Source organism: Ammodytes marinus, assembly GCF_949987685.1.
Source record: "Ammodytes marinus genome assembly, chromosome: 14".
NCBI classification, from domain to species: Eukaryota; Metazoa; Chordata; class Actinopteri; order Uranoscopiformes; family Ammodytidae; genus Ammodytes; species Ammodytes marinus.
In genome coordinates, this window is record NC_137218.1 from 445,001 (window position 1) to 458,464 (window position 13,464).

At 42.5% G+C, this 13,464-nt stretch overlaps 2 protein-coding genes across 2 annotated transcripts in view; one reads left to right on the forward strand and one right to left on the reverse strand.

Annotated features, from left to right (window-relative positions):
- LOC307260534 (complement C1q-like protein 2) overlaps positions 1–2,813 on the forward strand; it is a gene marked incomplete at both ends in the record, with an annotated part of 4,694 nt that extends 1,881 nt beyond the window's left edge. Inside the window, 2 exons of the mRNA XM_080040806.1 lie at positions 1,740–1,871; positions 2,539–2,813. Coding sequence (XP_079896932.1) covers positions 1,740–1,871; positions 2,539–2,813 — 407 coding nt within the window. The remainder of the gene's footprint in view (positions 1–1,739; positions 1,872–2,538) is intronic.
- The window catches only part of LOC307260541 (uncharacterized protein), a gene marked incomplete at its 5' end in the record, with an annotated part of 198,439 nt that overhangs the window by 137,384 nt on the left and 47,591 nt on the right, over positions 1–13,464 (reverse strand). The window lies entirely within an intron of this gene.

Sequence of the window (13,464 nt, forward strand, 5' to 3'; positions counted from 1 at the left end):
TTAACAAATTCATCAATAAACACAATTTACTAACTGACAGCCAACACGGCTTTAGACCCAACCGATCCACTTCATTAGCAGTCATTGAGCTAATTGAAAAAATATCAAATTCCCTGGACCAAAAGAAATATGCAGCCAGTGTTTTTATTGATCTCAAAAAAGCATTTGATACCATAAATCATGACAGAATAATCAATAAATTAGAACGGTATGGTATCAGGGGGGTTGTATTAAACTGGCTGAGGAGCTATCTACAGAACAGGCAACAGTTGGTGAAGATGGGTGAACATATGTCAGCTTGTTTGGACATTGCTTGTGGGGTCCCCCAGGGGTCAGTATTAGGGCCAATTCTTTTTATTCTCTACATTAATGATATATGCAAAACATCAAAGATTTTACAATTCGTGTTATTTTTTGTACGGGAGAGGACTTGCAGCAGCTTCTGGAGTTAATTACAACTGAAAGATCAGGTTGCTAAACCTAGACCTGACCTTTAAAGCCACACAGTTGTTTAGTAGGGTTGTAACAAATACAGGTATTGGAACCGTTCAGCCCGTACCATACCGAACTGCACTGTACCGCAATACGTAATTATGGCTTAAATAGTGTCAAGATGATGTAAACATGCCAAATGTTCAGGCTTGTTTTGGTTGCGGTGCAGAACATGCACTTTTATTTGAGAAGTATTTTATTTATTGGAGACCCTGGTTGTTAGCAGCAGTATTCTCTTTTCTATACTGAAACAGACCTATATGGGGCAATTGTAGTTAAAGCTGGGGTGGAGGATTTGGGGAGAAAATGGCAGTTGGGATAGAGATTCGAATCCAAATACCTCAACAGCTCCACTTGTTCTCTTTGGTCCCTCCCCTATGGTCCCTCCCTGACACGCTCTACACCAACAAAGTCGTGCCAAAGTGAATGGACAGTCCCAACAGCCAATAAGAAAAGAGAATCGGAGCCTCGCTCTGATTGGTCAAAGTGTACAGCTCATGTTAACTTTGACCAATCAGAAATCATGTACCCCAGCTTTAATGCTCCACACAGTTTTTTTTTGCATTTTTCCTGAGAACCAAACCGTGACTTCAAAACCGAGGTACGTACCGAACCGTGACTTATGTGTACCGTTACACCCCTTGTGTTTGGTACCAATCCCTTACGTTCTCTTGGCATTAGACATGTGGAAATGCTCCTGCTGTCACTATTAGACATAGTGTGAAGATCTTTACCCTCTTACCTTTTTGCTTAGCTCATTCCAGGTGGTGAATTGTTTCTGGCCAGGCAGTGTATAGTTCACAGACAGGTGTATAAACTTCCATTGCTCTCTCGCTCCCTCTCTCTCTCTCCCTCTCTCTCTCTCTCTCTCTCTCTGTCTCTCTCTTTCACTCACTCACACACTCATTCACTCTCTCTCTCTGTGTCTCTCTTTCACTCTCTCTCTCTCTCTGTCTCTCCCTCTCTGTCTCTCTCTTTCTCTCTGTCTCTCTCTTTCTCTCTCTCTCCCTCTATTTCTCTCTGTCTCTCTCCCTCTCTCTCTCTCTTTCTCTCTGTCCCTCTCTCTCTCTCTCTCTTTCACTCACTCACACACTCATTCACTCACTCTCTCTCTCTCTTTCACTCTCTCTCTGTCTCTCTCTTTCTCTCTGTCTCTCCCTCTTTTTCTCTCTGTCTCTCTCCCTCTCTTTCTCTTTGTCTCTCTCTCTCTCTCTCCCTCTCTCTCTCTCTCTCTCTCTCTCTCTCAGGTAAACGGGTGGCTTTCTCTGCCTCTCTGGTGGCTACTGGCCATAAAACCTTTGGACCCTTTAAGAAACAAACTCCTCTGGTCTACAAACACGTCGCCACCAACATTGGAAACGCCTACAGCCCAGTCACAGGTACAAGAGCTAGACATTTCAGTTTTGGCAAATCCATAATTCAATTTCAAGCAATGGTTAACTTTGAGATGTGTGTCTATTTCGCATCCATTACATTATGTCTCCTATACAACCATATTATTAACAGCCATCATTTCAACATTAGTTTTTTCAATACTCTGAAACAAAAATCTCAACTTCTAAAGCACTTACATGAACCAAGCTTTCCATAATCATTCTTAGCACTATTCTGAAGGTTATTACAGAAGGATTTGTTCATATGTTGTTCACTGGCTGATTTATGAGACCTTTACTTCTTACAAACATGCTGAAAAAGCATTTTTTATGAGCTGTATCTATTATTTTTTATGATTTATAAAATGAAAAAGTCTGTATCCAAAATCTGTTCTGTAAAAGCTTTGGAAACTAATATCTTGAAAAAATTAAAGATTTTAACTCTATCCAACATCTAGATTTTAGGTTTTAAAAAGAGATGCACATTTATGAATAATTGATTTGATTTTGGCAAATGTGCAAATTATTTCAAGAATTTCTCAAAACATATTTAAACTTTTTTTTTTTATGTCAGTAACCAACTGGCAAGGTTTCATGGTAATATCTATACATTTCATTATTTACCCTATTCACCTGCAGTGTCTCGCTTTAAAATGAAAAAAACTTTCCACAGGTAACTTCACTGCGCCGCTGAAAGGAGCCTATCACTTTGAGTTGCACATTTATGGATACGGAGGTCGTACCGCCGCCTACTTGGTGAAGAACTCAGAGAACATCTTCCTGGCATATGAGGACCAGTCGTCCAATGGATCGTCTGCTTCTCAAGGCGCCTCACTGCTCCTGGAGGCTGGAGATGTCGTGTCTGTGCATCTGCGGAACGGCCTTACAGCGTGGGACGACACAGAGCACCGCACCACCTTCAGTGGGCATCTGCTTTTCACCATGTAACACACAAACACCTTCACCTGCATGATGTTAACGCAGGTTTTGCTTTTCTTGAATAATTCTTGCATTTAAAAGATCATAATCTTAATCTTAATCACTGCAGCAAAGTCAAGTTAATTTCTCACTTTTCTTCATATAAGAACATCATAAATGTTCATATCTGCAACTGAATGAAGACAAATTTCATGTCATGTTATTTGTCTGATTCCTTTGTCATTAAACATCACTGCAAAGCATCTCTGGACGTTTCATTAATATTGTTGGTGTCATTTAAATATCAACAGATTGAAAGAAACAACAAACAATTGCTTTAAGTCGTAATAAAAACCAGACAGAAGTTTTTATTGCTCAGAGCATTTAAACACTTTGAGCCGTTTCCAGTATTTACCTTCATTGGTCTGAAAGTTTAATTTATTTAAATTATAGATTCACTAACATACTTGTATAAATATCTTTATAATATGTTGGTTTGATTAAAATGCAGCAGTTTAAAGTCAGCTCTACTTGTATTCAGACTTTCCTAAGTTTATATTCAGATACAGGTACGGGGGGTTAAAGGAAAATACTTCAACATTTTCATAGAAGCTAAAGTACATTAGAAAATGTAGAATATTATTGGACTGTTTTCGTATTTGTTTGTAATTATGGAGCCAATTTTAATCATTTTAACACTGCTGGGTGGCTAGCGATTAGCATAATATTAGCATAGTAGTCTCACTAACCAATTAACACTATGGGTAAGCAGCTAGCGCTTAGCATGTAGCTAGAAACACTTTGAGCCCAAAAGTTTAGTGAGACATTGGAAAACCTTCATTTGACTCTGTTTGGTTTGTTAAGAAAAGGTTTCTGAACTAAAACAGCATTTATAGTCTCTTTTCTCTTCACAGTAGCTAGCTAACAACACATTAGCATTGGCACGTTCAACACTCACCGGAGATTTAAGGTTATAAATAGCCTCGTTTGAGTAGGAGCCGTCTTGCTCAGACCTGTGCAATTATGACGCGCGTCTTGAGCGCAGAGCATAATTGCGCGGGTCTGAGCAAGAAGGCTCCTACTCAAACGAGGCTAATAACTGGACAGGAGTAGTTGATTTTTTTTCATTATGTCGAGAAATGTCAAGAATAAAGATGAATACTGCAAAATGCAATTGGAGTTAGTGGGGCATCTAGGTACTTTTGGCATACTGCAATTGACTTGCATGTATTGTGACATCCTAAATCTTTTTCTGGCGTACTAAATAGTATGAAAGTATGGATATTGGAATGCAGGGCCAGTCTTTCTTTGATCAGATGGTTTACATGTAACAGCATCGTTTCACCAGCAGGGAGAGCCCACTCTCTGTGTCTCTGTGGAAATGCATTTTTTTATTCAACTTTATTGATATAAAAAATCACTTTTTCACATTGAGAACTTGGAGCTTTTCACTGTTTGACTGACAGATGTTTGAATGTAAAAAGAAATGTTCAAACATTTCACCAGAAACTAAAACAATAAAGTGATTTTTTAAATGTATTTTATTTGTAAAAAAAAGAAAAAAAAGATAGATAGATAGATAGATAGATAGATAGATAGATAGATAGATAGATAGATAGATAGATAGATAGATAGATAGATAGATAGATAGATAGATAGATAGATAGATAGATAGATAGATAGATAGATAGATGGATGGATGGATGGATGGATGGATGGATGGATGGATGGATGGATGGATGGATGGATGGATGGATGGATGGATGGATGGATGGATGGATGGATGGATGGATGGATGGATGGATGGATGGATGGATGGATGGATGGATGGATGGATGGATGGATGGATGGATGGATGGATGGATGGATGGATGGATGGATGGATGGATAGATAGATAGATAGATAGATAGATAGATAGATAGATAGATAGATAGATAGATAGATAGATAGATAGATAGATAGATAGATAGATAGATAGATAGATAGATAGATAGATAGATAATTAATGAAACTTTAATGTCAAATATTACAAACGTGTTACAAGTTTCAACTGAGTGAGAAAAAATAAAAAACATTGATGTTGTTTCAGTAACAAGTCAAAGTTCACACACACACACACACACACACACACACAGTAGCACAAGCACACACACACATACACACACACACACACACACACACACGCTGCACACGCCTACATTCTTGCAACAGGTTGAACCGGTGATTTTCACAGACTTCACTGTTAAAACCTTCGCAGGTAAAAACAGCTGAGCCAAGTTTAAAACACACACACACACACACACAGACACACACACACACACACACACACACACACACACACACACACATTGCTGTTTTCACAGTTTTTGAATGGTAGTGTAGTGATTAGCAGGTCAGCGCCCAAACAACACACTCAACTGTTTCCCACTATTATCATATTTTGCACCATTCCTGCGCACGACTGAGTTGTGAGTGTGAGTGTGAGTGTGAGTGTGAGAGAGAGAGAGAGAGAGAGAGAGAGAGAGAGAGAGGGAGAGAGAGAGAGAGAGAGAGAGAGAGAGAGAGAGAGAGAGAGAGGGAGAGAGAGAGAGAGAGAGAGGGAGAGAGAGAGAGAGAGAGAGAGGTCTCCTTACAGAGGCAATGTGCCACAATTTCAGTTGATTGAAATGTATAAATAACTAAACATGAAAAGACTGAGGTTAAGTTTGTCACAAATTCCCTTACAATAAACTATTATATACTCTCTCTCTCTCTCTCTCTCTCTCTCTCTCTCTCTCTCTCTCTCCTGTAATACTGTATGTGTAACTTACACACTATTCAAACTGATCCTGAATTGTAATGCTTTGGGGGATTCTGAATTGTGATGCTTTGTGGTGCCCCCCCCCCCCCCCTTCCTTAGTCTTGTACATCATACTTAGCATTGCACAACATACTTCAAACACTATACATGTACATAAGCCCTGCAGCTCACCCGCAGAAAACATTTCCTCAGAAACATTTTTTTTGTCGTTACACTCATAGCTCCAAAGAAAAACCTATTGTTCTAGTTGGGCTTACCTGGGAATCTTATCTACTGTCTTATCAGGACCTTCAAATATCTCTTTATCATTCATCCAAGCGAATCCATCATCTTGTTCAGTGAATTGGAAACAGAAACTAGGCCAATACAATAAATTATCTGAAAGTTTTTTTCTGCAAACAATTAAAGAAAAGCGTATTAGGGACCACTAAGACCATATAATATGGTGTATAATAGAACGTATTAGGGACCACTAAGACCATATAATATGGTGTATAATAGAACCGAAAAGTGTATAATATGGGAGCTTTAAGAGTGACTGAACATCTGCCTAGAAGTAGACTTCCTTCAAAAATATCCACAAGCACCACAAAAAAAGTAGCTACTCTTCCTGGGTTCTCCTTTATTTCATAGCAATGTTACATATTAGGTTACGTTCATAGATAGCATTCATACTCACAACGTAACAAAATAAACACAATACTTCAGACAACATTCAACGCTCAGTCTGATAAATACAGCAGCTCTGGTGTGAGTTCCTTTAAAGATCATTAAAAGCTTTTATACTCTGTAGTGTGCTACGCTATTCCTGCTGTAAAGAAATACTATTTAACTTTTTGTGAAAACATATTTTATCACTATCTAAAAAAAAAACTTGATAATGATTTCCATGTTGATATTAGGAATTTTGATAAAACACAGTGTCTTGTAAACACTGTCAGTCAGTCAGACAGACAGTCAGACAGACAGACAGACAGACAGACAGACAGACAACAGCTGGACAGGGAGGACACAGGCACGGAGACAGTAACAGTTTAAGAGGGTTTATTTAGAAGGAATCTGGGGTTTTGGACCGGGCTCCGGAGGGGCAGGCAGGCAGGGGAGATCCAGGGAGAGAGAGCGGGTTGACGAGGGCTGGAGCTGGTGGCAGGAACCAGGCTGGAGGACTGGGGCAAAAAGAGCAAAAATGAGCAATGAGCAGAATGCAGGCGAAACTACAAAAAGACAAGGTGGCTGGAGAGTTACTGACTGGGTAACAGAGTTTACAATCTGGCGGTGTCTGGACGGGTTGAACCGGGTATAAGTAGAGCAGTAGATTAGTTGATTGGTGGCAGCTGTGATGCTGGTGCCTGGCTCCTGCACACCTGACTCCAACCCTGCAATCAGACAAGGGGGGAAAGGGAAAACAACCAACACAAAGGCTAGAGGCCCAAGCAGGATCCTGACAACGCCAGAGCAACAGATGGGTGAATGTTTATGCGCCTACAATGGCGGAGCAGGTAGAAATCCTTGCCAATATTTTTATGGTTTTTATCATGTTTTATCACACTTATGGATCTGAGATGATGCTAGATAACTCGCTGCTTGAAGACCGCAGTGCATTAATGTGGTGACGTAGGGACGAGGGAGGGGACTGCTAACTGCAGTAACTGACAGGAAGTTAGCTAAAAGAACCATTCCGCTTACAGCACCTTTAACAAAACCCAATAATTTGGGCAGTGCTATCATTGGGCCCCCTAATCAAATTCCTTTGTAAATTGCAGGCAGTGTTGCCAACTCCTTTGTAAGGAAAGTGGCTGTTGGCTCTCCCAACAGTATCTAAAGGTGCGAACACACCAAACGCGTTGGTTGCGGTGGCCAACGCGCCCACCGCACCTAATCTGGCGCTTGGTCATTTTGTGTCAAAAAGTGGTTCAACGCGCCCAACGCTACACAGCTAGTCCTCCCACCCCTCCCCCCCGATATATTTATTCCCCTAATCAACCATGGCTGCGTTCAGAACCGACCCGACACAACAGCGATCATGTCCGCACAAAAACAACAACAACACGGCCAACAATTGTGCCAAAAGACAAATAAACAGCAACTGAACGGAACAAATAGCCTTAAAACAGATTCACGCCACTCGGAAATGAACACAAACAGCAAGGCAGCACCATACCAAACACATTTACAGCAGCATTGTGTGCAGGGCAGTAGAAAATAAAGGCAAGTAGCCTACATTACCCTACCTGGCTGTGACAGGGGACCGTGGCTGGCGTAGATATAAACACCGGTGCTTCGCTGTACTCGTTGTGAAAGTTCCCCGGACTTAGCCGTTATGTTTGGGTTCATTAGCCGTTATGTTTGGCTTCATTATATGGAGGTGGTGGCCGCACACAACCGGGTGAGTTAACTACTGCTATCCGACCGGCGCTAACTTGGTTTATCGGCTAATGCACAGCCGCACATATTCACTGAATTAACCAGGAAGCCCATTCTCCTGGCTCACTTTCAGGCAGCCAGCCGTAAATACATTTCCTCCTCGGTGTTTGCCTCTGTGTTGTCCTCCGCCTCCGGTCCTCCCACCGTGCCGATGTCTGTGACGTCGGGTCAAGCTCACCGCTGATTGGCCAACGCGGCTAAACGTCACGCGCTGGAGCGTTAAAAGTTAAATTTTTTGAACTTGGGCGATGGTGCGCTGGCGCGTAAGCGCCGCTTTGCCGCGGCCAACGCATCATCGCGCCTAAACCAATGGTTCCCTATGCAAAAATAGGATTTTTCAACGCCGCCACCGCACCCAACACGTTTGGTGTGTTCTCACCTTAAAAGCTGATTAGGCCAACTAACAACTCCTTTGACAAATATTTGTCTAGACTGATGAAACTGGATAAAACCAGTGTTTTACCTCTGTTTACACTCCATGACTGGTAGGCACAAACTTCTTGTGAAAATGGAGAATGAGGATAGTGCCCAATGAGGAAATAAATTTTAATTAATGCCCAACCCAAGACAAAGGGTTAGGGTTGGCTAACAGCTGTGTGTGTGTGTGTGTGTGTGTGTGTGTGTGTGTGTGTGTGTGTGTGTGTGTGTGTGTGTGTGTGTGTGTGTGTGTGTGTGTGTGTGTGTCTTTTCACCTTTGTTTGACAGTCAAGTATAGAGTGAAGAGAGAGGGGGAGGGAGAGAGGGAGAGATAGAGGGAGAGAGAGGGATGAAGACATGCAATAAAGGGCTTTTATATATTCCACATCTTTAATACATTGTGGGTAATATACTATTAAACCATATTTATACTAATTGAACATGTCAAATCTTCAAACTCTTTCAGGTGTCCAGTTTAGGGTCAGCATGTCAGCATCCAGCGTTCACACTCATTCTCAGCAGGAAATAAATCTAGTGACACTTATGACTCATTCCATGATGAGCCGCGGCCCTGTGAGCCGATACCTTCCTCCATTCCTGTCCTAGACAATGAATACAGAGAGGTGAACCTGCCAAGAAGCACCAATGTGTTTAACTATCTATTTCCTCATCAGCCACACACTGTCTATAGGCCCTAGAACTAGTTCTATTAAACTAGCTCTGCTCAATGTTAATCCACAAACTTACACATCATTTTCGTCTGGCATTATTAAAACCATCTCCTCGTAAGGACTGTAGCTGTTGGCTCTCCCAAACACCTAAAAGTAGCTGATTTGGGTAATTACCAGTTCTTGTCCTTATTTGGGCATTTGGTTGAAACTACAACATCTGGTGGTGATAGTTGGTGTTAGTGATGGTCAGCTTTAAGGCTACTCTATGCTCCAATTCCGTGCGTAAATAGAGACGTACGTTTACAACGTAATATCCGTCACTGCCCTCATACTTCCATGCGTCCTTTATGTTGGAATGGACATTAAGCAAATGGTAAAAAGTTCAGAGTAAAAAGTTACTCAAATAGGAAGAAGAGTCAAACAGTGAATTAACTGGAATACATATTTTATAATAGGTCCATGGAAGAAACAGCTTTAGCGATATACTACCGTAGCAATGGAAGAGGCTAAACTAGAGGCTGTATTATAGACAGCGGGGGTCTGAGGACATCAATCACGACATGTCAAACAAACTAGTCTCGCACGGACCTCCGGTACTTCTCTATTGCTGCCGTCAGCCTGCCGTCTAGCTGACATTCTTCCCCGTGCGATCCCCGCTCATGCTGCTCTGATTCAGATTCAGATTCAGAAGACTTTGTTTGCCATGTGAACATGTATGGAATTTGATTTGGTACAGTGGAGTTTACAATAGGACAAGTGCAAGACAGTACAAGACAGTGCAAACCAACATATATAGTGCAAAAATGAGTAAATAATAAATTATATAATCAATAAGAAGTGCCAACGTGCCAAGAGATCAAGTATGTGTATAACAACAGACCATTAGGTTACTGAGGGGGGGGGGGGCAGTGCATTTAGGAGTCGGATGGCCGTGGGGAAGAAGCTGTGCAAATGTCTGGTTTTAAGAGTCCTTATTGACCGCAACCTCCTGCCTGAAGGGAGCGGGGCGAAGAGACCGTGGCCTGGGTGTGCGGGGTCAGCCATGATCTTCCTGGCCCTCCCCAGAGCCCTGCTGTTAAACAGGGCCCCAAGGGGGGGCAAGGGGCAGCCAATCACCTTCTCCGCCGAGCGTATCACCCGCTGCAGCTTGGCCTTGTCCTTGGCCGCTGCAGCGGGGAACCAGGTGATGATGGCAGAGGCTCTGTTGTAGTTGTCTGTCCCTGTGACCCGGCCGTGTAACTTCATAGATACATAAATGTGTATGTAAGTGTGCGTCCCCTCGAGCACGCGCTGGAGCGCGAGAGCTTTCATTTGAATCGTGTTGTCATCTGATGACAGGGACCTACAGATGGAGAGGCAGAAAAGAAAGCTCTCGGGGGCACAAAACCGAAAACGGGAAGATTGATAAGGAGAAAGATTGCGTGTTTTATATGGCTGATTGTATTGATTAATGCACACTGATTATCGGCCGCGACTCGTTGATTGTCACTGCAGATCTACGTGTCACCTCAAGTTTTTGACTATTGCTGTTTTCACAGTTTTTGAATGGTAGTGTAGTGATTAGCAGGTCAGCGCCCAAACAACACACTCAACTGTTTCCCACTATTATCATATTTTGCACCATTCCTGTGCACGACTGAGATGTGAGTGTGAGTGTGAGAGAGAGAGAGAGAGAGAGAGAGAGAGAGAGAGAGAGAGGTCTCCTTACAGAGGCAATGTGCCAGACTCACAATTTCAGTTGATTGAAATGTATAAATAACTAAACATGAAAAGACTGAGGTTAAGTTTGTCACCAAATTCCCTTACAATAAACTATTATATACTCTCTCTCTCTCTCTCTCTCTCTCTCTCTCTCTCTCTCTCTCTCTCTCTCTCTCTCTCTCTCTCTCCTGTAATACTGTATGTGTAACTTACACACTATTCAAACTGATCCTGAATTGTAATGCTTTGGGGGATTCTGAATTGTGATGCTTTGTGGTGCCCCCCCCCCCCCCCTTCCTTAGCCTTGTACATCATACTTAGCATTGCACAACATACTTCAAACACTATGTACATAAGCCCTGCAGCTCAACCGCAGAAAACATTTCCTCAGAAACATTTTTTTTGTCGTTACACTCATAGCTCCAAAGAAAAACCTATTGTTCTAGTTGGGCTTACCTGGGAATCTTATCTACTGTCTTATCAGGACCTTCAAATATCTCTTTATCATTCATCCAAGCGAATCCATCATCTTGTTCAGTGAATTGGAAACAGAAACTAGGCCAATACAATAAATTATCTTAAAGTTTTTTTCAGCAAACAATTAAAGAAAAACGTATTAGGGACCACTAAGACCATATAATATGGTGTATAATAGAACCGAAAAGTGTATAATATGGGAGCTTTAAGAGTGACTGAACATCTGCCTAGAAGTAGACTTCCTTCAAAAATATCCACAAGCACCACAAAAAAAGTAGCTACTCTTCCTGGGTTCTCCTTTATTTCATAGCAATGTTACATATTAGGTTACGTTCATAGATAGCATTCATCCTCACAACGTAACAACATAAACACAATACTTCAGACAACATTCAACGCTCAGTCTGATAAATACAGCAGCTCTGGTGTGAGTTCCTTTAAAGATCATTAAAAACTTTTATACTCTGTAGTGTGCTACGCTATTCCTGCTGTAAAGAAATACTATTAACCTTTTGTGAAAACATATTTTATCACTATCTAAAAAAAAAACGATAATGATTTCCATGTTGATATTAGGAATTTTGATAAAACACAGTGTCTTGTAAACACTGACAGACAGACAGACAGACAGACACACACACAACGGCTGGACAGGGAGGACACAGGCACGGAGACAGTAACAGTTTAAGAGGGTTTATTTAGAAGGAATCTGGGGTTTTGGACCGGGCTCCGGAGGGGCAGGCAGGCAGGGGAGATCCAGGGAGATTGACGAGGGCTGGAGCTGGTGGCAGGAACCAGGCTGGAGGACTGGGGCAAAAAGAGCAAAAATGAGCAATGAGCAGAATGCAGGCGAAACTACAAAAAGACAAGGTGGCTGGAGAGTTACTGACTGGGTAACAGAGTTTACAATCTGGCGGTGTCTGGACGGGTTGAACCGGGTATAAGTAGAGCAGTAGATTAGTTGATTGGTGGCAGCTGTGATGCTGGTGCCCGGCTCCTGCACACCTGATTCCAACCCTGCAATCAGACAAGGGGGGAAAGGGAAAACAACCAACACAAAGGCTAGAGGCCCAAGCAGGATCCTGACAACGCCAGAGCAACAGATGGGTGAATGTGTATGCGCCTACAATGGCGGAGCAGGTAGAAATCCTTGCCAATATTTTTATGGTTTTTATCATGTTTTATCACACTTATGGATCTGAGATGATGCTAGATAACTCGCTGCTTGAAGACCGCAGTGCATTATTGTGGTGACGTAGGGACGAGGGAGGGGACTGCTAACTGCAGTAACTGACAGGAAGTTAGCTAAAAGAACCATTCCGCTTACAGCACCTTTAACAAAACCCAATAATTTGGGCAGTGCTATCATTGGGCCCCCTAATCAAATTCCTTTGTAAATTGCAGGCAGTGTTGCCAACTCCTTTGTAAGGAAAGTGGCTGTTGGCTCTCCCAACAGTATCTAAAGGTGCGAACACACCAAACGCGTTGGTTGCGGTGGCCAACGCGCCCACCGCACCTAATCTGGCGCTTGGTCATTTTGTGTCAAAAAGTGGTTCAACGCGCCCAACGCTACACAGCTAGTCCCCCCCTCCCCCCCCTGATATATTTATTCCCCTAATCAACCATGGCTGCGATCAGAACCGACCCGACACAACAGCGATCATGTCCGCACAAAAACAACAACAACACGGCCAACAATTGTGCCAAAAGACAAATAAACAGCAACTGAACGGAACAAATAGCCTTAAAACAGATTCACGCCACTCGGAAATGAACACAAACAGCAAGGCAGCACCATACCAAACACATTTACAGCAGCATTGTGTGCAGGGCAGTAGAAAATAAAGGCAACTAGCCTACATTACCCTACCTGGCTGTGACAGGGGACCGTGGCTGGCGTAGATATAAACACCGGTGCTTCGCTGTACTCGTTGTGAAAGTTCCCCGGACTTAGCCGTTATGTTTGGGTTCATTAGCCGTTATGTTTGGCTTCATTATATGGAGGTGGTGGCCGCACACAACCGGGTGAGTTAACTACTGCTATCCGACCGGCGCTAACTTGGTTTATCGGCTAATGCACAGCCACACATATTCACTGAATTAACCAGGAAGCCCATTCTCCTGGCTCACTTTCAGGCAGCCAGCCGTAAATACATTTCCTCCTCGGTGTTTGCCTCTGTGTTGTCCTCC